This window comes from Ursus maritimus, unplaced genomic scaffold (genome assembly GCF_017311325.1).
Source record: "Ursus maritimus isolate PB19 unplaced genomic scaffold, ASM1731132v1 scaffold_2, whole genome shotgun sequence".
Classification (NCBI taxonomy): domain Eukaryota; kingdom Metazoa; phylum Chordata; class Mammalia; order Carnivora; family Ursidae; genus Ursus; species Ursus maritimus.
In genome coordinates, this window is record NW_024424452.1 from 39,664,544 (window position 1) to 39,686,106 (window position 21,563).

At 55.4% G+C, this 21,563-nt stretch overlaps 4 protein-coding genes across 14 annotated transcripts in view; 1 reads left to right on the forward strand and 3 right to left on the reverse strand.

Annotated features, from left to right (window-relative positions):
* CRTC2 (CREB regulated transcription coactivator 2) overlaps positions 1–3,896 on the reverse strand; it is an 11,122-nt gene extending 7,226 nt beyond the window's left edge. For 4 of the 5 annotated variants that reach the window (XM_040635683.1, XM_040635681.1, XM_040635682.1 and 1 more), the window contains exons 1-4: positions 3,729–3,896; positions 1,091–1,192; positions 898–1,014; positions 284–345 (exon numbers count right to left, since the gene is read on the reverse strand). In XM_040635683.1, coding sequence (XP_040491617.1) covers positions 284–345; positions 898–1,014; positions 1,091–1,192; positions 3,729–3,881 — 434 coding nt within the window. In that variant the 5' untranslated portion in view covers positions 3,882–3,896. Of the gene's footprint in view, positions 1–283; positions 346–897; positions 1,015–1,090; positions 1,193–3,162; positions 3,208–3,728 lie in introns of those variants that run through there. The other variant, XM_040635684.1, reaches the window with a different exon arrangement.
* Positions 3,897–4,483: 587 nt separating this feature from the next.
* SLC39A1 (solute carrier family 39 member 1) lies at positions 4,484–8,282 on the reverse strand. 4 transcript variants are annotated; one of them, XM_040635685.1, is made up of 5 exons: positions 8,195–8,282; positions 7,909–8,028; positions 7,450–7,659; positions 7,148–7,278; positions 4,484–6,054 (listed from the first exon to the last, which is right to left on the reverse strand). In XM_040635685.1, the coding sequence occupies exons 3-5, from the start codon at positions 7,634–7,636 to the stop codon at positions 5,398–5,400; spliced, it is 975 nt and encodes a 324-aa protein (XP_040491619.1). In that variant the 5' UTR covers positions 7,637–7,659; positions 7,909–8,028; positions 8,195–8,282; the 3' UTR covers positions 4,484–5,397. The 4 variants fall into 4 exon arrangements, with proteins under 4 accessions (XP_040491619.1, XP_040491621.1, XP_040491620.1 ...); XM_040635687.1 differs by having other exon boundaries at positions 7,917–8,028; positions 8,195–8,276; XM_040635686.1 differs by having other exon boundaries at positions 7,450–7,697; positions 8,195–8,276.
* A 3,462-nt stretch (positions 8,283–11,744) lies between these two features.
* Positions 11,745–16,366, forward strand: CREB3L4 (cAMP responsive element binding protein 3 like 4). Of its 3 annotated transcripts, none has more exons than XM_040635689.1 (10): positions 11,745–12,054; positions 12,404–12,575; positions 12,783–13,029; positions 13,186–13,304; positions 14,782–14,874; positions 15,012–15,118; positions 15,240–15,308; positions 15,420–15,504; positions 15,667–15,763; positions 15,892–16,366. In XM_040635689.1, exons 2-10 carry the CDS (start codon positions 12,405–12,407, stop codon positions 16,083–16,085), a joined length of 1,182 nt encoding a protein of 393 aa, XP_040491623.1. In that variant the 5' UTR covers positions 11,745–12,054; position 12,404; the 3' UTR covers positions 16,086–16,366. The 3 variants fall into 3 exon arrangements, with proteins under 3 accessions (XP_040491623.1, XP_040491625.1, XP_040491624.1); XM_040635690.1 differs by lacking the exon at positions 11,745–12,054 and adding an exon at positions 12,067–12,297; XM_040635691.1 differs by lacking the exon at positions 12,783–13,029 and having other exon boundaries at positions 11,746–12,054; positions 13,167–13,304.
* JTB (jumping translocation breakpoint) lies at positions 16,266–19,172 on the reverse strand. Of its 2 annotated transcripts, XM_008696628.2 has the most exons (6): positions 19,039–19,172; positions 18,741–18,950; positions 18,523–18,560; positions 18,241–18,323; positions 17,200–17,279; positions 16,266–16,801 (listed from the first exon to the last, which is right to left on the reverse strand). In XM_008696628.2, exons 2-6 carry the CDS (start codon positions 18,821–18,823, stop codon positions 16,645–16,647), a joined length of 441 nt encoding a protein of 146 aa, XP_008694850.1. In that variant the 5' UTR covers positions 18,824–18,950; positions 19,039–19,172; the 3' UTR covers positions 16,266–16,644. The 2 variants fall into 2 exon arrangements, with proteins under 2 accessions (XP_008694850.1, XP_008694849.1); XM_008696627.2 differs by having other exon boundaries at positions 18,741–19,135.
* Positions 19,173–21,563: the final 2,391 nt, after the last annotated feature.

Sequence of the window (21,563 nt, forward strand, 5' to 3'; positions counted from 1 at the left end):
TGTGGAGAGGCAGCCATTCTCCCTCCCCAGACACACACACCCCAGCCAGCCCCCGTTACCACTGGTCCCGCACTGGCTGGACCGGGAGGCTTGGCTGCCCGTGTCAACATGGCCAAGTCTGGACTCTGACCCACCTACTGCACCTGCCCCTACCCCTCCCAGCCCTGCATTATGGAGGAGGTACCGCTCAAAGCCTGGCCCGGCAAGCCTAGCCCCAACCCAAGCTCCCTCCAGAGCCACGTCAGGGAGTGGACAGGAGATCCTGTCTGCCCTAGACACTGACCTCCGCCAGCTGGACTCCGGGGGAGGAGACAAGTAGGCAGGACTGTAGGGAGAGCTGTCGACGTGAGCAGCACCAGTTAAGGAGAAAGGGAGGAGAAGACAGAGGGGACAGAGACCAGATAAGAGGAGAACACTGGAGGAGGTGGGTGAGTTGTTTCAAGAAGCAAGTACCTCCCTCCTCTTCCACAAGGGGCAACGACAGGGCCAAAGAATGGAAGAGAAAAAGGGAACCAGGCCCAGTAGAGTTGGAAAAAATAAGGGAGAATAACCGGACAGGGCGTGAGAAACAGGTCTATGAAAGTCTCTGAGACTGAAAGTTACCCACAGAAAGGTGAGGGAAAATGTGGAGAACCAAACTCCCTTCAGCAGGAGATGTACGTCCTGCCTCTGGCAGCAAAGAGCAAGAGGAAGGCAGTGAGAGCCAGCCGGACACTGAGCCGCGGCCATCAAAGGAGCAGCACTGACACCCGGGCCGCAGGTGGCTTTTCCGGGAGGCTGGTAACAGACGGGGACTGAACCGCACACAGAGTCCCTTCCTACCACGAGTTCCCAAGGACGCCCTTCCCCTCCGCCCCCCAGACTCCCCAAACCCTCAGTGAAGGAAGTGAAGGATATGTGGCGGGGGTAGCGGCGGAGCGGGGACACCATCCTTCGAGGGTCTCGCTGCACTCGCTCCACCAGCCCATGGTGCCGAGTGCCCCGAGACGAATCCAGAGGCGAGTGGAGGGGGCTCTGCCAAAAGAGACAGGTAGGTCAACAGGGGAAGTCGCTTAGAGCCTGTGCTCCCCCTCGGCTGGCGTCCACTTACCTGGAACTCGGCCAAGCCACAGCCAATCTGGTTAACATTGGGCAGAGAGCCGCCGTAATGGGGGCCCCTTGTGTACGCCAGCCGCAGCTTCTGGGCCTGTAACTGAGGCAGGGAGGACAGATAGGGGTGTCAGGGAGGATTCTGACCACTGCTCCCGCTCCTTTGGCCACTCCTGCCCTCTGTCTCCAGGGCACGCCGCTACCACTGGTGCATCTAGGAGAGCCGCCAGAAGAAAAGCCAGTGCCTGGCGGGCCGGGTGCAAAGAGTCCGCCCGGCTCTTCTGCAGGCCGCCCTCATCGGCACCGCTCATGGCTGGCATTGCCCTGCCAGGCAGGGCCTGACACTCTGCTCGGGGCCTGTCCCAGTTGGCATCCATCTAGACAGAGTCCCTGAGGGGCTGCCAGGAGCCCCCAAGCTAGTCACATGGGTGAACTCCTGGGAAGGGTGCCTATTAGGCATCTCCATTTCCCTTCCAGATGCGTCCAGAACTAATTGGAACATGAGGGGAAGGGGAAGGCCACAGGTGGATGCTACAGAGCCATTATTGCCAACCTCTTTCCTTCCCACTCTGGACGGTACAGGCTTCTAGGCTCTGCCACTTGCCAAGCTCAGGAAAGCTGCGCACAGCCTGCATCGCCCTAACTAGAACGGCTAGGAAATGACGGCTCTCCTACTGGAAAAACAATGCCAAAACCAAGAAGCAGTCTTCTTCTACCTAGTTCTAAAGTCCCTGAAGGGACAGGGGAGCCTTGAGAACAGTGGTTTGGAGAGGGAGCAATCACGCAGTTCACCCTGGCCTGATCCCTGCTTTGGGGAGAGGTATCTGGCACTGCAGCGAGACATCACAACCCTCAGTCTGGCACGGCGTTAGTCTGTCTACAGATTCTAAGTCCTTCTGTGAGAGGTGAACACCTACTGCTGAGGCTCAACCCCTGCAACCCACCAAAAAAGACTCAAGGCAGCTGATGAACTTCTTGGGGTCACGCACTCTTGTGCAGACGCCAACGTCAGAATTGACTTTCTGTTCCAAGAGGTCAGCCCACTGAGTTTAGCAGACACTATGTAAACCTTTGGGCCACTCAAGATCGCTATTAGTGTATGTGCTAACCCCAGCCTCTTGGTCCTATAGGCCCCTGTGGCTGTATCTACCTCAAAAGAGTCCTCTCAGCTAAGCTAAGCCCCAGACTGCCAATCTCTAGCTTCAGACTCCTGGGTCCTCACGTCCTGGCCTTGTGCACCCACTAGACGTTTATGAGCAGCAGAGAAGTCACCTGTAGTGGCAAGGTGGGCAGAAGGGGTGTTTGGACAAACCAAGGCGCTAAAAAAACAAAGGTCTAAGCTCTGAGCTTCTCACAGCCTTTCTGTTTGCATCCAAACCGTAAAATCCCACCCTGCCTCTGCTGGAGTCACAGTCTAGACAGAGGACAGGGCCTCAAGCCGAGCCCCTTGCTCACCTTCTTGCCTCTGCACCCACCATGATCAAAAGCTCCACAGGGGAAGGTGTCCACAGCTAGAGCATTTAGAGGGAGTTTGTGTGCATGTGTTTGCACATACGGGAGCGCACACACAGGATTTGCTCCCCCCCAACTCTCTCTGTTCTGACTCCCACAAACTAGGCCACATGGTCTCTAGAGGCCCAAGGGGGAAAAAACACAGGAAAAACTAACAGTTAGGGGAGACACAAGCAAGAGTACAACCAGAGTCATAGCGATAGATGCAACCACAGTCAGATCAGCAAAAAGAGCTTCGAAATGTACTTCTGTTCCACCATCTCCCGTGAGCTCCTTCCAGCTCCCTGCCCTGAGGGATCACGGCAGTAGCCTCACCTGCTGCTTTGAGAATAACGTGTCCCTAAATTAGGACTGCATACCAGCTGGGCAGACTCCCACCCTCACTCCCTCTGATACTCAGCCCCGGGGAAGCAAAAAACAAGGCCAGAGGGGCTTCAAAGGCAACTGTGCCAGGATGCCTTTTTTCTGGAACTGCTTAGGAATGAATATCCCCTGCTAGAAAGCTCAGCAAATCTAACCTATAGCCAACTGGTTACCCGCTTTGCAGCTTCAAAGTCCTACCTCCCCTTCGCGGCGGCCAGGGCAAAACATCAAGCAGTCTGTGAGCAATGGACCTCACCTTCATTCACGTCAGGAAACCACAAGAAATATTTGAAAAAGGAAGCAAAGGGAAGGGACGCAGGAGGGGACTTCCTGCCCCACTAGACCCAGCGCTGCGGCGCAAACCACTCAAGGGGCCCTTTCCCGAAGGTACTAAAGTGCCGAGAGTGGCACAGGAGGGCAGAGAGACCAGACTGGAGGCGATCACCGACTCGGAGGGGCCGGGCTGGGGCAAGCGGACCATGCCCCTCGCCACAGCCCAAGCTCGGGGTGCTGCAGTAGCTTCCCCAGGGACTCAATCAGGGATGCACGGGACCGCCGACGGCCGCCGCCCCCACGCGGCCCCCGCTGGCTCCCCGGCCTCCCCCGCAAGCCCGTCTTCCTGCCCCTCGGCCCTCCACCCGCGCCTCCCGGACCGCGGCGGCCCCGCTCCGCCTCCCTCGCGGCGGCGCCCGCCCCCGCCCCGCCTCCCGGCGCCCCGCTCCGGGACTGCTCCCTCTGCTCCCGCTCCCCCGGCGGCCCCTCACCCGGGTGGAGCCGATGTCCATCATCACCTCCTCGAAGGCCGCAGTCTCTTCGGCCTGACGCTGCTTCTGCAGCGCGATCTTCTCGCTGAACTTGCGCGGATTGGAAGCTGCGGCCGTGGCCGAGCCGGGCCCGTTCGCGCCCGCCGTCGCCATCTTCCCCGTGCGTCCCTCCCCGCCACCCTCCCGGACAAGCCACGGCCCCGCCGCGGGCCCTGGCCCGCGCCTCCAGCCGCAGCCGCCGCCGCCGCCGCCGCCGCCTCGGCGAGCACCGCGAACCCGGCCCCAGCCTAGCCCGGACCTGTCGCGCGCGGGGGGCCGCCGGGAACTGTAGTTTGTTTACGTGACCCCTGCGCGGCCCCAGGCGAGCAGCTCGGACAGGAAGCGGACTCCATTTCCCACAAGCCCTGTGGCTCCGGGGCCTCGGAACCTGGCTCCTCCCCCTCGGCTCCTCCCTGCGCGGGGCAAGCTGGGAAAAGTAGTTCTAAGTTGGTCTTGAGGCTCCGAGTGCGAAGGGGAGCGGGATGCGGGAGAGGGAAGGATTGGGGAGGAAGGGGAAGGGGTGGAGACAGGGCGAGAAGGAAGGAAGGAACAAAAGAGGGAAAAATCTGGGTCTTCAGGGAACTGGGACTACGGAACCTGAATGAAAACAGGGATATTAAACAGCAGGGATATTAAAACAGGTATAAACGTGTGGGACTCAGACTGGCAACGTGCCCACCCCTTGCCCAAGACAAATGAATCAGACACTGTACAAATGTATAGAAACATCTTTTATTTGGGTAACAAGTCCCAAAACAGGTCAGTTAGTAAAATAGATTCTAGAGAACATGGCTCTATCCACAGCCCTCCCTCCCCAAAAATAGCTGGGGGTGAGCCTTCCCCTTGGGCTCCTCTGGTATAAAAAAGTTTGGCAGCTCAGTATTTCTCATCTGGGCATGGGGCACCATGTCCATATTCAGTACTCCTAGGGTGCAGTCGTGGTGGGGGCCATAGCTCTGGCAACCCTCCCCCAACCTCAACTCAGCAAACACGGCTGCCTCCAACTAAAGAGCAAGCAGGGCCCCTCCGCTGAGGTGCTGGGCAGGGTTCAGGGCCATCACTGTGCTTTTTGACAAAGAGGAAAGGGATTTATTTGGCACTTTAAAAAACAGAGAAGTGAGAAGGACTAGAAGAGCCAGAGAAGGTACCTAAACTGGCAGGAAGAGGCCATTTGGCGCTAGTCCCCTGGGAGAAGGGAAGCGGGAGATAGAGTACGAGCTAAGAAAAGTAGGAGTCCACTTCACCCCAAGTGACAGAGGGCTGAAATGGGCTAGAACCAGCAGGACTGCTGACTCTGGGCTGTGCCTTCTCTACACCTCCATCCCACAGCAGCTGGGTACCTGCCCCAAGCCCTCCCATTGTCAGCTCGTCCCTGTATGTAGTGTCTGACCCAGCATTCTAGCACTCAGTGTCTTCCCCAATATGAATCACTGATCATGTTTTTAGTGATCTGACTATCCCTTCTCTGTTGGGGCCAAGCTCTTGTCTACCACATCCCTCTCATTGGTCAGATAGTCCCAAAGACTCCATCCCTATCTCCCAGAGAACCCTTTGATCCTCAGTCCTCCCTTCCCCACTCCTTATTCTCATACACTGGGGAAGGCAAGGAAGGTCAGGGCACCTGGAGCCCCTAGACTTGGATGAAGAGCAGGCCAGTGAGCAGGGCAAAGCCTGCGAGCAGCAGGATGACCTTGAGGACCCTCTGCTCAGAAGCGGCCAGCTCCTGGGGCAGGATTTCCAGGAAGGTAATATAGAGAAAGGTGCCAGCTGCCATGCCCTCCAGCACAGACTGGGCCAGCTGGTGCAGTGGCCCAGCCGACTCTGCCAGAGCTGCACCCAGCCCAATGCCCAGGGGTGTCATGCATGAGAAGAGGATCCCACAGCCAGCTACCACCTGCGCTCGCAGACGGCTCTGTAGCAGCCGCAGGGACAAGCTGACTGCCAGAACACCCTTGTGGAGCAGCAGAGCCAGGCACAGCTCCATGGCCCGAGCCCGGTCTCGCTGCAGCCCCACCGCCAGTCCCTCAAACACTGAGTGCAGGGCCAGGGAGAAAACCAGTACGCAGGCACGCAGGGCTGAGGGGGCTGCTGGGGCTCCACCTGCCTGTGGGACCCCTGGCCCATCATGCCAGTGCTGTGGCCCACCATTTGCCGTTCCCAGCAGAGCCCTCGTCTCCTCTCGAGGTGGTGGCCCTGACTGCTCCTTGTAAGCTAGTGTGATCTGCTCCATCACCAGGACCAGGAAGAAGCCCATTGCCAAGATGAACTCTTGTAGGGGGAACTGGAGCTGTGGGCAGATAGGGCAGCAAGAAGTTCAGGAGACAGGCCACGAATGGGGAAGAGGAGTCAAATTCAGAGTCTCAAGGAGTCCCCCAAAGATGCAGGGCTACTCTCAATTACACAAACATTATAGTGTCACTTGCAGTACTACCTATAGACCGTTTCTCAACTTTGGCACTATTAAAAATTTGGGCTGGATAATTCTTCATTTTGGAGGGCTCTCCTATGCTCGGTAGGGTATGTAACAGCGTCCCTAGCCTGTACCCGTTAGATGCCAAGAGCAAACACAAAGCCTTCCTTCCCCCAGGCTGTGACAACCAAAAATGTCTCCAGACACTACCAAATGTTTCCTGTGAAGGGGGCGCAAAACCACCCCCAGCTGAGTGACTGACGCAGATTACACAAAGCGTGACACGCAGGCGTGCACACACACACCCACACACACACACACACGGGATCCCATGTTGCCCACCTCAGCAAACGCTCACACACACATGCTATCACGGGGCCATTCAGATTTACACATAGTCACACGGGGCCACAGGTCACTCAGTCCCAGAAGGTACATCCTGTGTTACTTCCCCAGTCTTAGGAAGAGGAAGAACACAGGGTGCCTTCCCGGCACCTCCACACAACTGTCTCAGTTTTTCCCATGAGACTTTCCTATGCTGTGTCCTTGACCGTCTTCACATCCTGCTTCCTTGGGTTATGGCATTTTTGGTCAGAACTCCAGGGCTCCCACCCTTCCCAGGCCTGTAGGGTCCTCTACTGCCAACCCCTTCAGCAAAGTGGTGTGAACATGAAGATGATTCTTGGAGGCTGGGACTGAGAAACTCACAGAACAGATCACATGCCTGGTAAGAGGCTCCTCTCAGTGTCCCAGTGAGTGCAGAGCAGTCACAGAGGGGCTGGGGGCAAAGGGGAGCACCCAGGAAGAGTTACGCCCCATAACTAAAAAGCACAATTCACAGGGTCCCACGCTAGGTGCCTGTCACACGGTCATGGAGCGTCCCAGGAAGAGATCCGATCGAGCCACCTCTCCACCAGGTTGACTGAACGCACCCCCACACACAGGGTCACATGCAGCAGCAAGGGCTCACCGTCACGTGCAGGGCTGCTAGGGCCTCATCTATGGCAGCCAAGTAGTCAGGCAGTAGGTCCAGAAGACAGGTGGCCAGAAAGACACCCCCGGCGAAGCAGCTTACTAGGCTCAAGGCTTTTTGGCGGGAGGCTGGACAGGAGTGGAGCACGGACAGGAGTGAGCAATGAACCCCCGCAAGCCTCACTGCCCCAACCCAAGCAATGGTCACTCTGGCCTTCCCCTCTTTAGGGGGAACGTCCTCAGCGCCCAGGGCCCTCCCTAACCCAAGCCTAGGAGGCAGCAGGGACAGGAGAGGCTCACCCGAGGCTTCCGGGCCGGCCCCAGGCCGGCGCAGCACGCAGATGGGCACCAGACTGCAGAGGAGCGTGAGCAAGAGCAGCAGCACCAGGGCCCCCATTTTCACCTCCAGCCCCACGGGCCCTGGGGGCTCCGAGGCCACGGCCTCCGGGCGCCACACCAGGAGCTCTGGCTCTCCCCAGGGCCCCATGGTGGCTGTAGCTGCTCCAACAACTGTCGGACCGAAGACAAAACGAGGGCGGCAATGGTCACTTGGAGATGGGGTCAAGCAGAGGGGAGAGCTGGTCAGCAGAGGGGAGCTCCCTCACCCTGCCGCCCTCCGACCTCCCCAGCCCGGTGTGACTCATGCACTCCTGGACTGGGAACGGTCCCCTTCCCCCGCAGACTGCGCCCCGTCAGATGGCTCATTCGGGGACCCCGCGAGGGGGATCCGGCGTCGGGGCGGTGTGGATGTCTCATTACCCTTTCACCTGGAGCTCGGTCCTCCCGGGAGAGGAGAGGCCGGGCCCCCCGCAGGAGGGAGCGGACGGAGCCGAGAGGGTCGGGCTGCGCAGAGGTGTCGCGGGGAGCTTCGTGGGCCACCTGGGCAGGGCGAGTTTGGGGCTGGATCACTCCCCGCTCCCGTTTCCCCGGCGCCGCGCCGGAAGCGGAGAGGGGCGGGCAGACGGCCACCGCCAGGGGCCCCAGGCACCGGGGTCGCGGCGGGCGCCCAAGCCGCCCAGCCCGCACGGCCGGGGCGCACACTCACCTCGCCAGGGTCCCCCTCCGGCGTAGCCGCCGTGTTCCGCCGCGACTCAGGACCCCGCCCCGCCGCGTCCCGCCTCCCCGCCGCCGCCGGCCAATGACGGCGCCCGGAGGGCGGGGCCCGGCCGGAGTGACGTGCTCTGGGGGCAATCAGAGGCCGGCGGGCCGGCTGGCGGGGGCGGCGCGAGGCTGCGAGGGGGCGGGCCCAGGGGCTGCGGGCCTGGGGCGCCGCGGGGCTGTCGGGCTGGCCGGGCTGGCCGGAAGCTAGAACGCAGCGGGCGAGGCGGGAGTTCAGGCCCACCCCGCGTTCCCAAGTCTTCCGCTCCGCACCGCTGAGGTGTTCTTCCTGGTCTTGGGTAGCGTCTTCTCAGCTCTCTCTCGGACCCCTTCTGCGCACCTTGGCGCCAGAGGGAAAACATTCTCTTCTTAGGACTGACTTCCTTGCTTGACTTCCCTCTCCAGCACCCACAGCAAAGGGAGAGAGACCAGGCAGAATTGGGAAAGGCAAATGGCAAAGAGAGGGCGTTTCTTGAAAATAACCCCTTCTTGACTACCAGTGGCCTGAGCGCACTTCAGCGCAGCCTTCCGTCTTCTCTGGGAGTGTGCCGGGACCTGGGGGGACCCAGCCGAGGGGTGGCCCAAACCCTGCCCAGTGACCACCCTTACCACGCCTCAGGGCACGAACCAGGTTCTCTCCAAACTCACCTTGAACTCTGCGACTCCTCTCCCCCAAGCCCTGCCGGCCTCCCTTCTGTTTTCTGTTCCTAGATTACACCAAAGTATTTTCAACTCAGGACCCTCATTGTTTCCTTAGCCTGGATCCTTTGACCCACATTCCCTGTGCTATCAGAATCTTCCTCTAACCTCATGGGAGGGTAGGATGTAAAAGAGGAAATGAAGAAGGGGGCTCATCCCAGTCTTTGCAAAGGCGAAAAGACCTCATTGTCTCAAGAAGACCTGGGAGTAATGTCTCTGAGGCTCTGGAAATGGAGGCCCTCAACTTCCTTGAGAAAAGAGGGAATGTGAGGACTTTTTGAGGGAGCGAGCCCAGGAGAAAGGAATCAGATAGGACTTTAAGATCAGGATAAGTGAAATGGGATAGTACTGTACCATCATTTAATAATTATTATTGCAGAAAAGAAAAAAATTGTCGTTGCTGTTCCAGGCTCTTAAAGGTAAAAATTACTGTTAAGAGGAAACACCGGGGCGCTTGGGTAACTCAGTCAGTTAAGCGTCTGCCTTCAGCTCAGGTCATGATCCCAGGGTCCTGGGAGCCTGCTTCTCCCTCTCCTTTTGCCCCTCCCCCAGGCTTGCGTGTGTGCCTGCTCTCTCAAATAAATAAATAAAAATTTAGGGGCGCCTGTGTGGCTCAGTTAAGCATCTGCCTTCGGCTCAGGGCATGATCCAAGAGTCCTGGGATTGAGCCCCGCATCGGGCTCCCTGCTCTGCTGGGAAGCTTGCTTCTTCCTCTCCCACTCCCCCTGCTTGTGTTCCCTCTCTCTCTGGCTGTTTCTCTCTCTGTCAAATAAATAAATAAAATCTTAAAAAAATTTTTTTTTAATTTTTAAAAAGAGGAAACTCCAAATTATTTGAGAGAATGTTGTGCATGCTGCAGTTTGTGGTAAATTATGCTTTCAAGACTATTTTTTTTAAAGATTATTTATTTTAGAGACAGAGACAGCATGAGTGGGAGGGGCAGAAGGAAAGGGAGAGAGAATCTCAGAGTCAACACTGAACACAAAGCCTGACACAGGGCTTGATCCCAAGACCTGGAGATCATGACCTGAGCAGAAACCAAGAGTTGGATGCCTAACCAACTGTGTCACCGAGGCGCCCCTTAAGATTATTGGTCATTAGTAACATTAACAAGGAATCATGGACTGGGAGACAGGATACCTGGGTACTTGTCCCAGCTCTACCTTAATTTTTTTTAAAAGATTTTATTTATTTGAGAAAGAGAGAGTGAGCAGAGAGAGAGGCAGACTGAGAGAGAGAATCCTGAAGCAGTCTCCCTGCTGGGGGCAGAGCCCAATGTGGGACTCGATCCCAGGACCCTGAGATCATGACCTGAGCCGAAATCAAGAGTCAGACGCTTAACCAACTGAGCCACCCAGGCACCCCAATTTGTTTTTTAATATTAATTTTTTAATGTATTTTTTAAATTTTTTTCTTAAAGTAAGGTCTATGCCAAACGTGGGGCTTGAACTCACAACCCTGAGATCAAAAGTTGCATGTTCCACTGGCTGAGCCAGCCAGGCATCTCTCTACCTTAATTTGATGTGTGACCTGAAGCAAGTCATTTTCCCTCTCAGGAACTTGATAAAGCAGGTGAAAGAGGGAAGTCAGACTAGAAGATGATGCCAGAGGTTCCTTTCAGTTCTAATTAGTGGAAGCTGATTATATTTTCCTCGTAATCATCTCTGCACATGCAACCTGCAGGAAGCCCTTTGAAACCTTTCTTGGTCTAGGAAAGATCAAGGCAAGGACAGCTCTGCTTTCCTTAGAGCTCTACATCACTCTGGGAAGCCTGCTTTGAATGCAGGAAGATGCAGGAAGATGAGCAGGAAATTCAAGAAAGCCCCAGCAAGATAGCTTAGCATAGTAGTGCAAAGAATGTAGGCTCAGGCATCCAAACCTCGGTTCTACTTACAGAGTAACCTTGAGAAAGTTACTTCTCTCTTCCAGCTATGACTTGCTACGAGAAGTATATGAGTAATGTGAAAATGCCTGACCATCTAATAGTTCTTCAATAAATATTAAATCCTGTTCCTGTCTTTACCCTCAGCGCGTGCAATTTTCAGGAGAATACCAGTTTGAATTCTGGATCCACACCCCAAACTTTCCTGCTTTATTCACCGAGGGTAGCTCCATAACTATATTTGAAATGAATTCCTGCTCCATCAGTCACTAGCCCAAGGCCAACAATCCTGAGTTTTGGTATCACTATATTCTAATCACGGATCTCTGCCTCTTCATCTGTGAAGTTAGTAAAATATTACCTGCCCTGTCTACTCCAGGGATTAAATGCGAGAACAATGCTTATGAAAACATTTTGTGAGCTATATAAATGCAGGACACATACTACTGTTGGTAATTACACCCAAATAATAAGACAAATTCCCACACCAAACCCCAATGCCTTTTTAACCTTTCAGTTTCCCAGCTCCTCGTCCCCACCCCGCCAGTTGCCGGAGTCCCGTGAGCGTGGACACAGCAGCCAACGCGCAGATGCAGATGGGCGCGACCGTCCGCGCTCAAAGCTCCAGCTGGGCCAACAGGCTAGTCACCCTCGCCTGGGTCCTAACCAGGGCTTGGCAGTCACGCGGCCAGCGGAAGCAAAGGCGGACGCTCCCCGCCCCCGCGACCTCGGAACTCGCCAGCTTCCCCGCACCTGCCCCCGGCGTCGCAGCCCTGGGACCTCGGAGTCCTCCCCAGCGGGCCACCGCGGTACCCCGCCCCCCTCGGCAGCCCCTCGACCAGTCAGCGCGTAGCCTGCCTCGAGTAGGCACTCCCATTGGCTCCATGTCCTGCCCCTCAAACCTCTTGCGTCCAATCAGACCCAAGAGTGGAAAGAGAGCCTCGGGGCTGGGGAGGGGATGCCTCCGCAACTCACGGGCGGTCGGGTCACCGCTTTCCGGTTTTGTTTTCCAGCCTGTCGTGCGCTCCTCTGACACAAGTGACGGCAGGAAAACAGGCACTTCGTGTGCTCCGGTCACGCCCATCGCCGTCCTTCCCTGAAGAGTCCCCAAACTCTCAGGAAGATTTGCTGTCGCTAGGAGAAACTGAGGCAGAGAGGGCGAGGCTGCCTGTGCCTTCCTGAAGTCCGGTTTGCGGACGCCTAGGCTCCCAACCCCCAGCTCGCAGGTGCAGGCCCCCGCCGTGGCTCCCGGCCAGGGGCAACCCACTTTGCACTCCCGGTGTCAGGCTGGGGGCGGGGCTTGGCTGGGCCGGTCCAGGATGCGAGATCCTGGAGGGAAGAGGGGCGGCGGTGTTCCCGGCGGCCCGCGGGCTGGGCCGGCTTGGCAGGGCTGTGCTCTTCGGAACGGGCAAGGCGGCGGTGGGCCCGTTCGTCTGAAGCAGAGATAAGGCCGGAGGCGAGATTGCCGGGTGAGGAAGGAGAGTGATGGGAGACACTCGGGTGGCAGGTGAGGAAGGGGGAACCCAGCAGCTGTGTGGGGAGGGTGCTCTCATCCTCCCGCAACTCTCCCTGCAGAATGGACTTCCGAACCCCCGACCTGCTGGATGTGTGGCTGGAGCCCCCAGAAGAGGTTTCCACAGGAGCCTTCCTGGAGCTGGGACTGCACTGCCCCCCTCCAGAGGTCCCAGGGACTAAGCTCCAAGAACAGGGGCTTCGAGGCTGGGGGCCCAGCGGCAGCCGTGGCTGTGTGAGTGAGGAACGCAGGTGGGGGTGGGCCGACACAGCTGTGAGGAGAGACATCTGGACACCAAGCCCCTAAGAGGGACAGGAGTTGTAACTACCCCCATGTCCAAGGACACAGGGACTGAAGTTGAAGCGGGACGGATCTGGGTCTGATGTCAGGTAGCTCTCCAGAACTCCTCTCTGTACGCATACACGCTCTCTCGTGCTGTAGGGCCTTCGAGAGAGTGAGCCTGAAGATTTCCTGAAGCTTCTCATTGATCCCAATGAGGTGTACTGCTCCGAAGCATCTCCTGGCAGTGACAGCGGGATCTCCGAGGACCCTGGCCATCCAGACAGTCCTCCTGCCCCCAAAGCACCCAGTTCCCCTGCTCTCTATGAGGTTGTCTATGAGGCAGGGGGCCTGGAGAGGGTGCAAGGGGAAGCTGAGCCAGCTGTAGGGCTCATCTCTCTCCAGCTAGGTCAGTGTTCTTTGTGGGAAGGGGACAGTGGCCTTTCAGGTCCAGCCCTGGTCCTGGGACTAAAGGGTTTCCTCAACCTGTGCCTCTCCCCAGGCCCTGCTGCCATTAGGGTATACCCTTCATCTCCTTTCTCCTAGCCACCTGTGTCTCCCTCAGATCAGCGGAGCCCACGACTTATGGTGCCTGATGCCTGCACGGTCCGCGAGCTGCCCCTTGCTCACGCTCACACCCTGCCCAGAGAGGGCACTGTAAACCCAGTGCCTCCTGCGACCCTAGTGAGTCTTCAGTCAGCCAGATCCAGTACTCCTGGATACAGAGATATGTACCCACATAAATGGGGAAAGGGGTTGAGGGAGGGGGAAACTGATGCTAAACTCTTTGCCCCAATTTTGGGGGGCCTGAAGATCAGAGAGGCATGAGCAACTTTAAGAGCAGGAAAGGACAAGGGAGACAGAAGCCTTTAGAGGTCAGGTGGTGATGACTTAATTAAGGAGAAGGTGGGGTGAGGGAATCTGGGGACGGCCTGGGAGAAAGCCCAGACCTTGTGTGCAGTTTACTCAGCCACAGGTCAGGATATGGAGTGGGATGGGCTGCCTGGGAATCCATCCTGTTAGGAGGCACAGGGTGTAGGAGAAGCAACTGCACCTGTTTCCACTGGGACAACTGTGCGGCTGTGCCCACTGCCCAGGGGGTAACACCTCAGGTGCTTTCGGAAGGCTGGACTGCTTTCTGCGGGGGGGGTGGGGTGTGAGAAGAGGGTCTTGCTCAGGTCACTATTGACCCAACAGTCACTGGAAAGAACTGCTTGTGTGCAAAACATAGGGAAGAGGTTCTAGCCTTCCCGCCAGTTGAAGTTGGGACCCGAGTCCAAGCCAAGCAGCTCAGAATTGAGGGACCTTAAGAAGTCCAATGCTTCTAGGCTTGCATTCTCATCAAAACACTGGGGAGTTTGTGGCTTCAGGGGAGCAAGAAGGGATCATCAGGAAAAGGCAAGAAGACAAGAAATGGTTTGGCTAAAAGCCAAAGACCATCAGGAGCCAACAGCAGGAACAAATTCCTTTGAAGTCAAAGTGAAGCATAAGCATTTCAAAAAGGAGTATCAGAAAGGCAGGTTTACTCAGTTGACAGGCTCAGGTTCACCAGATGTCATCTACCTGCCCCACATACTGTGTTACGAGAAGCCGCGGAGTCTGGTGGCCCTTGGGAGTTCTTTGAGAGGAGACAGAACTTCAGTCTTGAAAGTGGGGCTTGAAAGTGGGGCTCAGACCCTGAGGGAAAATGGGTCACTGCCTCCAGGGAGCTCCCTGAGGGTGACCCTGATGAGACAACGTGCTCTGCTCTGCCAAATTGAAGTTAACGGGTAAAAGTGAATCATTTGCTTGCTGTGAGATTAAGCAAACCCTGCCTTAGTGAGTTCCTCCCTGTCTTCAAATACCCTTAAGGTTTGGGGAGGTGTGGACCAGAACAAGCCCTCCCTAGTTTGCTCAGAGTGCCAAGGTCCTAAGTCTGGGGGCAAAGGATGTAACGCAAGCCCTCTTCTCTCCCTTCGCAGCCCCAGGAGGCCCCTTTGGCTTGGTCCAGAGCCTGTCTGAATGAAGGTCCCTTCCCTCACTTCATTTCGTGGTTACTTATTCCTTAGTGCAAATGGGAAACTCTCCCCAGAAGGCATGCAGGGGGAGTGGCCTTGGGTGATAGGAAAGGGAAGACCCTCTTCCCTCTGATCTCTCATCTATCTTCTCTGTTCTCCACCAGCTGCCCTGTCAAACCTTGTTCCTGACAGAGGAAGAGAAGCGTCTGCTGGGACAGGAAGGGGTTTCCCTGCCCACTCATCTGCCTCTCACCAAGGTAACATGCTTCCCCAAAGGGCGTCTCAACCCCAACCCAGTGGCCCCATCATGGCCTCTGAAAAGCCAGGATTACAGGGGCAAGTGGGGAGTTGAGGGAGGTTAAGGGCCCAGGACTGACACACCCTGGGCCCCTAGGCAGAGGAGAGGGCCCTCAAGAAGGTCAGGAGGAAGATCCGTAACAAGCAGTCAGCTCAGGACAGTCGGCGACGGAAGAAAGAGTACATCGACGGGCTAGAGAGTAGGTATGTCTGGAGTTACACGTCTGGCCCCCTGTGGGCCACGTCTGGACCTCCTTCCTTACCAAGGCAGGCAAGGTCAGGGACCACCTGATTGCAGACTGTCCTGCCTTTCCACACTCCCTAGGGCGGCTGCCTGTTCTGCACAGAACCAGGAACTACAGAAAAAAGTCCAGGAGCTGGAGAGACACAATATGTAAGTGAAAGCATAGTGTGCGCCTTGGGGGGAAAGGCGTGTGGCACACACGGGCACCAATCCTGGGCCCCGGCTCCCAGGACAGCTGACTCTTCATTCCTCCTTCCCCAGCTCCCTGGTAACTCAGCTCCGCCAGCTGCAGATGCTCATTGCCCAAACCTCCAACAAAGCTGCCCAGACCAGCACTTGTGTTCTGGTACTATCTCCTTCCCATCTCCTCCCACTTCCACCGATACCCCTACTCCGTACCATACCCACCTTCCGATCCCTGATGACTCCAACTGCCCTCTGTTCATGCTGCCCTTGGGTCCCTTCCTTTAGCGTCCCCACAGCCCAAGTGTCCTTTTGCTTTCTCTAGATCCTTCTTTTTTCTCTGGCTCTCATCATCCTGCCCAGTGTCAGCCCCTTGCAGGGTCTCCGGGAAGCTGGGACTGAGGATCACCAGCCGCATGGAGGTGAGGCAGGGGCAGCGTGGGGCTCTGTTTTTCGGGGTAGTCAAGAGGTGGGAGGGAGGTCCTGTCCTGTCTAGGATGCCCCACCCAAGGCAGCACCCTATTACTGCCCTTTCTCTTTCACCCCACAGTGATTTCCAGAAATATCCTGACTCACAAGGACATGACAGAAAATTTGGAGACCACAGTGGTACAGTCCAGACTGGAGGGGCCACCTAGGGCCAAGGATGTAAATGGCTCAACAAGGACCCTGCTTGAGAAGATGGGAGGCAAGACAGGCTCCAGTGGGCATATCAGAACGGTCCTGCATGCAGATGAGATGTGAGCTGGAACATTTTCCAGCCCACTTCCCAACTGCAATAAGGAATCCAGGATCCCCCATGGCTCTGGTTCCCCCTGGGATTCCCATTCAGAGTTCTTTGGCCTCAGGGGTTTGAATCATTTCAGGACACCCTAAGTGTCTGTACCCTGAGGCCCAGGCTACATGAGGAGGCGTTTCAGGCACTTTTGTTATACATCTGCAATTTTATTTTTTCTTTGGGGTTAGGGTTGGGGGAAAACAAGAGGTTTTGATTTATTGAGAAATAAACTTTTTTGCTGAAATTATATCCTGAAAATTTTAAGTAAGTACCAGAAGAAGGGGAAGATAGGTAGTTGGTAAACTGGGGTCTAAAGTTGCTATCCCATTTCTGCCACCAGGACTTCCTGTCCCAAACCAAATTATAATAGAGAAGAAAATTCTACATTTTGCTTATTAATGATCTAGACAAGACACAGAGAAGGAGGTGCCACCACAAGTTCCCAAGAACGAAGGGCACGCGTCCGTTCATCCTGCTGTGTCTGAGGTACAATCCCTAAGACCCCTATCAAAGAGTGGAAGGTAGCTATATGGACTCGATTTGCTTCCGGACCTTTTCCAGAGCTTTTCTGTCCAACTGTCGCTGACGAACGATGACAAGGCAAGCGAAGACCAATGCCACACCCACGATGGCCCCTTCGAATTTCCAGAATAAGTGTTGTTCCATCAGAGCTGAGCGGCAGCTAAGAGTAGGAAGAAACAGTTATTTCCAGGGAAGGCTGGACCACCTCTCCCTCCAATCTCCCTTCTAGTGAAGCCTAACCAAGATGCATCTGAGGGGAAAAAAGGAAGCCACAGTCAGCCTTCTAACAGGTTTACCCTACACAAATTCCACTCAAATATATCATTTCTAATGAGGTAAACAGAGCTGGTATTAACCAATTCTACTAATGAGAAAATAAGACCAATGATACAGTGCTGAGAAGTAGAGCTGGAAGTTGGGTTCAAATACTTTGATTCCCCCCTCTTCCAATATGCCACGCTACCTCCAGACAGAAAGATGCGGGGCTATTGGTCTGCCTAAAATCACAAGAACAAAAGAGGTGATTTAGTAGGTTTCAAGATGAGAAACAACACTTACCTTTTGAATTCATTCCTCTTCGATGAGCTGCATGTGATTTTCTCCACGTACCCTGTGGAACCACACTCAGGGGTGGTTTTCTGTCAGGAGAAAAAGACCAAAGCACATGTCAGAAAAGGACAGCAAAAGCAGAAAGACTGCCATTCAGAAGGGGCGAGCGCCTAATTGCTATGGCTCAGAGCTGATGGGCAACAGAGAACCAACAAAGAGTTCTAATGGAGAGGGTGGATGTATTGGTTGCCTGATAATAAACATACTGGAAAGAACACTTCAGAGGCAATAGTCTAAGAGAGACAGGGACAGGTTCCAGAGCCTACCGGATTAAAAATGATCATGACTGGGGTGCCTGGCTGGCTCAGTCAGCACATGACTCTTAATCTCATGGTTATGAGCTCCAGCCCCACATTGGTGTAGAGCTTACTTAAAAATAAAATCTTTAGGGGCAACTGGGTGGCTCAGTCGGTTGGGCATCTGCCTTCGGTGCAGGTCAGGATCCCAGGGTCCGGGGATTGAGCCCCACTCGGGTTCCCTGCTGGCTGGGGAGACTACTTCTCCCTCTCCCTTTGCCCAGCCTCCCGCCCGCCCCGGATTGTGCGAAAGCTCTCTTGCAAATAAAATCTAAAACAAGACAAAAAACCCATTTGTAATAATTACAGATTTTTAAAAAACCTTTAAAGATTTAGATAGAGTAAGGGCACACGAGCCAGGGGAGTGAGAGAGAGAGGGAGAATGTCAAGCATGAGCCCAGAGCCCCACAATAAGGGACACGACCCTGAGATCACCACCCAAGCGAAGTCAAGGAGGCTCAACTGACTGAGCCATCCAGACGCCCCTAAAAATAAGATTTTTTTTTTTTAAAAAATGAACATGATTATTAGCCAAATATTACCATTAACTTAGGAAAGGGCACATTTTCAGAAGAAAAACAAGTTCAGATGTGAACATACACTGAGACTGCAAGGAAAAATACAAAAAGACGATGCAACGGCGCACTTAAACTGAGTAGATGTAACCAAAACGGGAGACAGAATAAATACTCACAGCCTGAAAATTAGAACACGGAGCACATTCTTCTGCCACCACAAACTCTTCCACCAGCCAGCACGGCAAATTTGAGGTGCTCACTAAAAAGGGAGAGAAATGCCAGCCCCAGACCTCATTCAGAAAATATTTCTCCCGAAGGTGCTGCCCATTCAACTTCCCAGCACAGCTGAACGCCCTCCTGCCACGTGGCGCCACCCTTTCCCACCTGTGCTCCGGGTAAATGGGAGGACTTCAAAAGAAAACACTATGGGGGTGTCGGGTTACCACACCATCACCCACCTGACAGCTTCTCCGCCCGCTCAGGAGCCTCGGCTTGGCTGCAGCCGGAGGGAGGAGGGTGGGGGGTGGGGAGGCACAAATCAGAAGCCAGAAAACAGGGAACTTCCCACCTCCGCGGTGCAGGCTCTCTCACTCCCTGCCCCCACCGCACCCCCCAGGGGCGGGGACGACCCGATCCTCCCGCCCCCTCTTTTCCCCAGCCCTCAGCCTCTCCTCACCAGAGCTTTAAGGTGAAAGCACAGAGCAACCAACAGAGGTGGCTGCCCTGGGGGAGGCCACCCCTTCCTCCGCCCGCAGGCATGGAGTGCTCAGGGTCGCGCCTGTCGGGACAGACGGACTTGCTTGACTGGCCTCGTGCCTCGGTCGGAGCGCTTACGCTGCAGCCCTCCGGGAGGTTCCAGGTCAGGGCTGCGGAATGCTGGGACTGCCTATCAGGGCAAAGGCATTACTGGGACGTCCCCATGGAGACGGCAAGAAAAGCCAACACGCATTTGTTGGACTGGGCTGTGAGCTCACTTCTTCGGACCCGCACGGCCTTCGGGAAAGGCCGCAGGGCGTACGGTTTAGCGCCCCGTCACCTCCGGCGCCGTCCCTGTCGCGGCCATCTTGCCCCGCGGAGGACGCCGGCCCGCGGAGGATGCCGGACCCGCGGGGGGCGGGGAGAGGCGCGGGGGAAATGCCGCGGCCGCGGGGGATGCCGGGACCCGGGAGGGGTCTAGCTGCTGGGCGGCTCGGCGCAGGCGCGTGAATGGCGGCCCGCTGCAGGCCGCGGGCTGGGTTGGGCTGGTGCTCCTTCCTGGGCGTTCGCTGGGACCGAGGCCGCCTGCGTGGCGCGAGGCGCCCGGGGCTGTCGCCCGTTGGCCCATTCTGGGCGAGGTGAGCAGCGACTCGGAAGGAACGGCCCGTCGCTGCCGCGGAAGACGCTGGAATTGCCCGTCAAGCCGCCGCCTGACCCCCTTCCTGCCCCGATGGTCACAGGAGGGAGGCGACCTTCTCCTCCCGAGGCGCGGCGTCGCCTTCTCGCGAGCTCACTTACTTTTGAGTAATTGTTTTGCGCAATCGCTGCGCCCCGCGCGGGGCCTGAGCTCAGACCCCGAGGCGAGGAGCGCCCGCTCCCCCGGCCGAGCGGCCGGCGCCCTGGTCCCGCTGGCTCGGGACTGCCTCCCGGGACCGGTGCTCTGGGGAGCGCCTCGGACCTCCGCGCCCCGGCTCCCGCCCGTGGGAGAACCGTTGGCGCCGTGTGAGGAGCATGGGGCTGGGAGTCCCAGGAAGAGTCAAGGCGGGACTGCGGGCGCTGTCCGCCTCACCGTAGGCTCTAAAGTGGAAACGTGAACGTGCAGTTTCCAGGGTTTTTTGGCGAGATGCGGACGAAATGTGGAGTAAAGTGTTTCCTTCATCCTCTAATTGCATGGGGTCCCATTACTATCCTACTTTTTAAATTCAGCTTTTAGGTAATTTTGGTCTTCAGTTATCCGGAAGAGTCGGGTATTGTCCCTATTTTGTGAATAAGCTCAGAGTATAAGTGACTTCCGAGGTCACCCAGCGAATGAGTGGGAGAGCCCAGACGTTCCCTTCCAAGGCCAGATGCACCCCTGCTTTCCACCCCCATGCAGTTAAACTTCCCTACGGAGGTACCTACAAGGCAGAGACCGGGCCCGCACTCTGGGTTTATGCTTAACTGCCTGGTACTAGTCACTATCGAACTCTGCCCGTATTTTCCTCCTAATTTTACATATAGGTAGGTTTACAGCCTCCCAATCAGACCGCGTGAGTTCAAGGAGGTACTTAAATTCATATAAATATGGTCACTAGTAGTAATCTGTCCCCACTTCTCAAGATGAAAGGGCTTGTCCCCATACGTTTTTGTTAACCCTACCCCACATTGTCCTGATCCCAATTAGTCTTCCTAGCCTAAGTACAACAGCTGCCTCCTCCACCCCACAGCCCTAAGGACTACAGCACTTCACTTTAGGATTAAGAGTATAACCAGTGCTATGTCCCATAAATTCTGTCTTCCCATCAGATGTAGAGCCGGCCCCTCAAGAGCAGGAACAATCAGACTGTGGAAAGATCATTAGATGGGAGCTGAGACTGACCTTTAGTTTTCTTGTGACTATTTGCTCGTTCCTTTAAGTTACTACTGTTCGGGCATGTCAGTAGGTGTATGTTACAGGAAGTAGGTGTGAGTATTTTCCAGTACCTTTTAGCTATTAGGAAAGTTTGGCTGAAATCTTCTAACATCCTGTTACTCCTTATCAAACCTGACCACATCTCTTGACAAGCTGTGAGAGTCTTAAGCTCTCACTTCCAATAGCACCAAGCAACTGAGTACGTCCCTACGCTTAAACTGGATTTTAAAACCTCTGCTCTGGGGTGTGATGAAGAGGTCAGTCAGTGTTCTTCCTGGGATTCACAGAATGCAAGTCTTTCCTCATGACCTTGAGCAAAGCACACCAGCTGGGCTGTTGACTACAGAGCCGGGGCCTGATCTTTACGCCATAGAAGTTTGGTACTTAATACATGTATTCAATCATTTCACAGTTCTCCCAGCATGGTCAGGCTTTTTCCTGGTGTTGTCTTTTACCAACAAACAGCAGCACGGAAAGCTTTGCTGCTGACCACATGTTGTGCCATCCATTTCCATGCCACAGGCATGGGGATTTCTGAAGTGCCTTGAACTTCCTATCTGTAAATTAAACTTCTAATAGTATTTTGTGTAAGCCAAATGTGACACTTTCATTAATCCTGATAAACGGTCGTCTATGAGATAATTTTGCTGTTTAGAAACTATTGTGCCAGGGTTCAACGTGGCTGTGTATGTTCATGGGCACTGTGTGTCAAGTCTGAGTTTTTGGGTGGTGGTTCTTTTGCATGCCAGTAGGTTTGCCTCTTTGTTATTCATTACTTAGGAGCTGTTTTGTTAAAATTTTCTTGTCTTTCTTGTAAGTTCCACCCAAACTTGACCATTGTGTTTGGCACATACTAAATGTTCAATAAAGATTTATGACTGGGGCGCCTGGGTGGCTCAGTTGGTTAAGCAT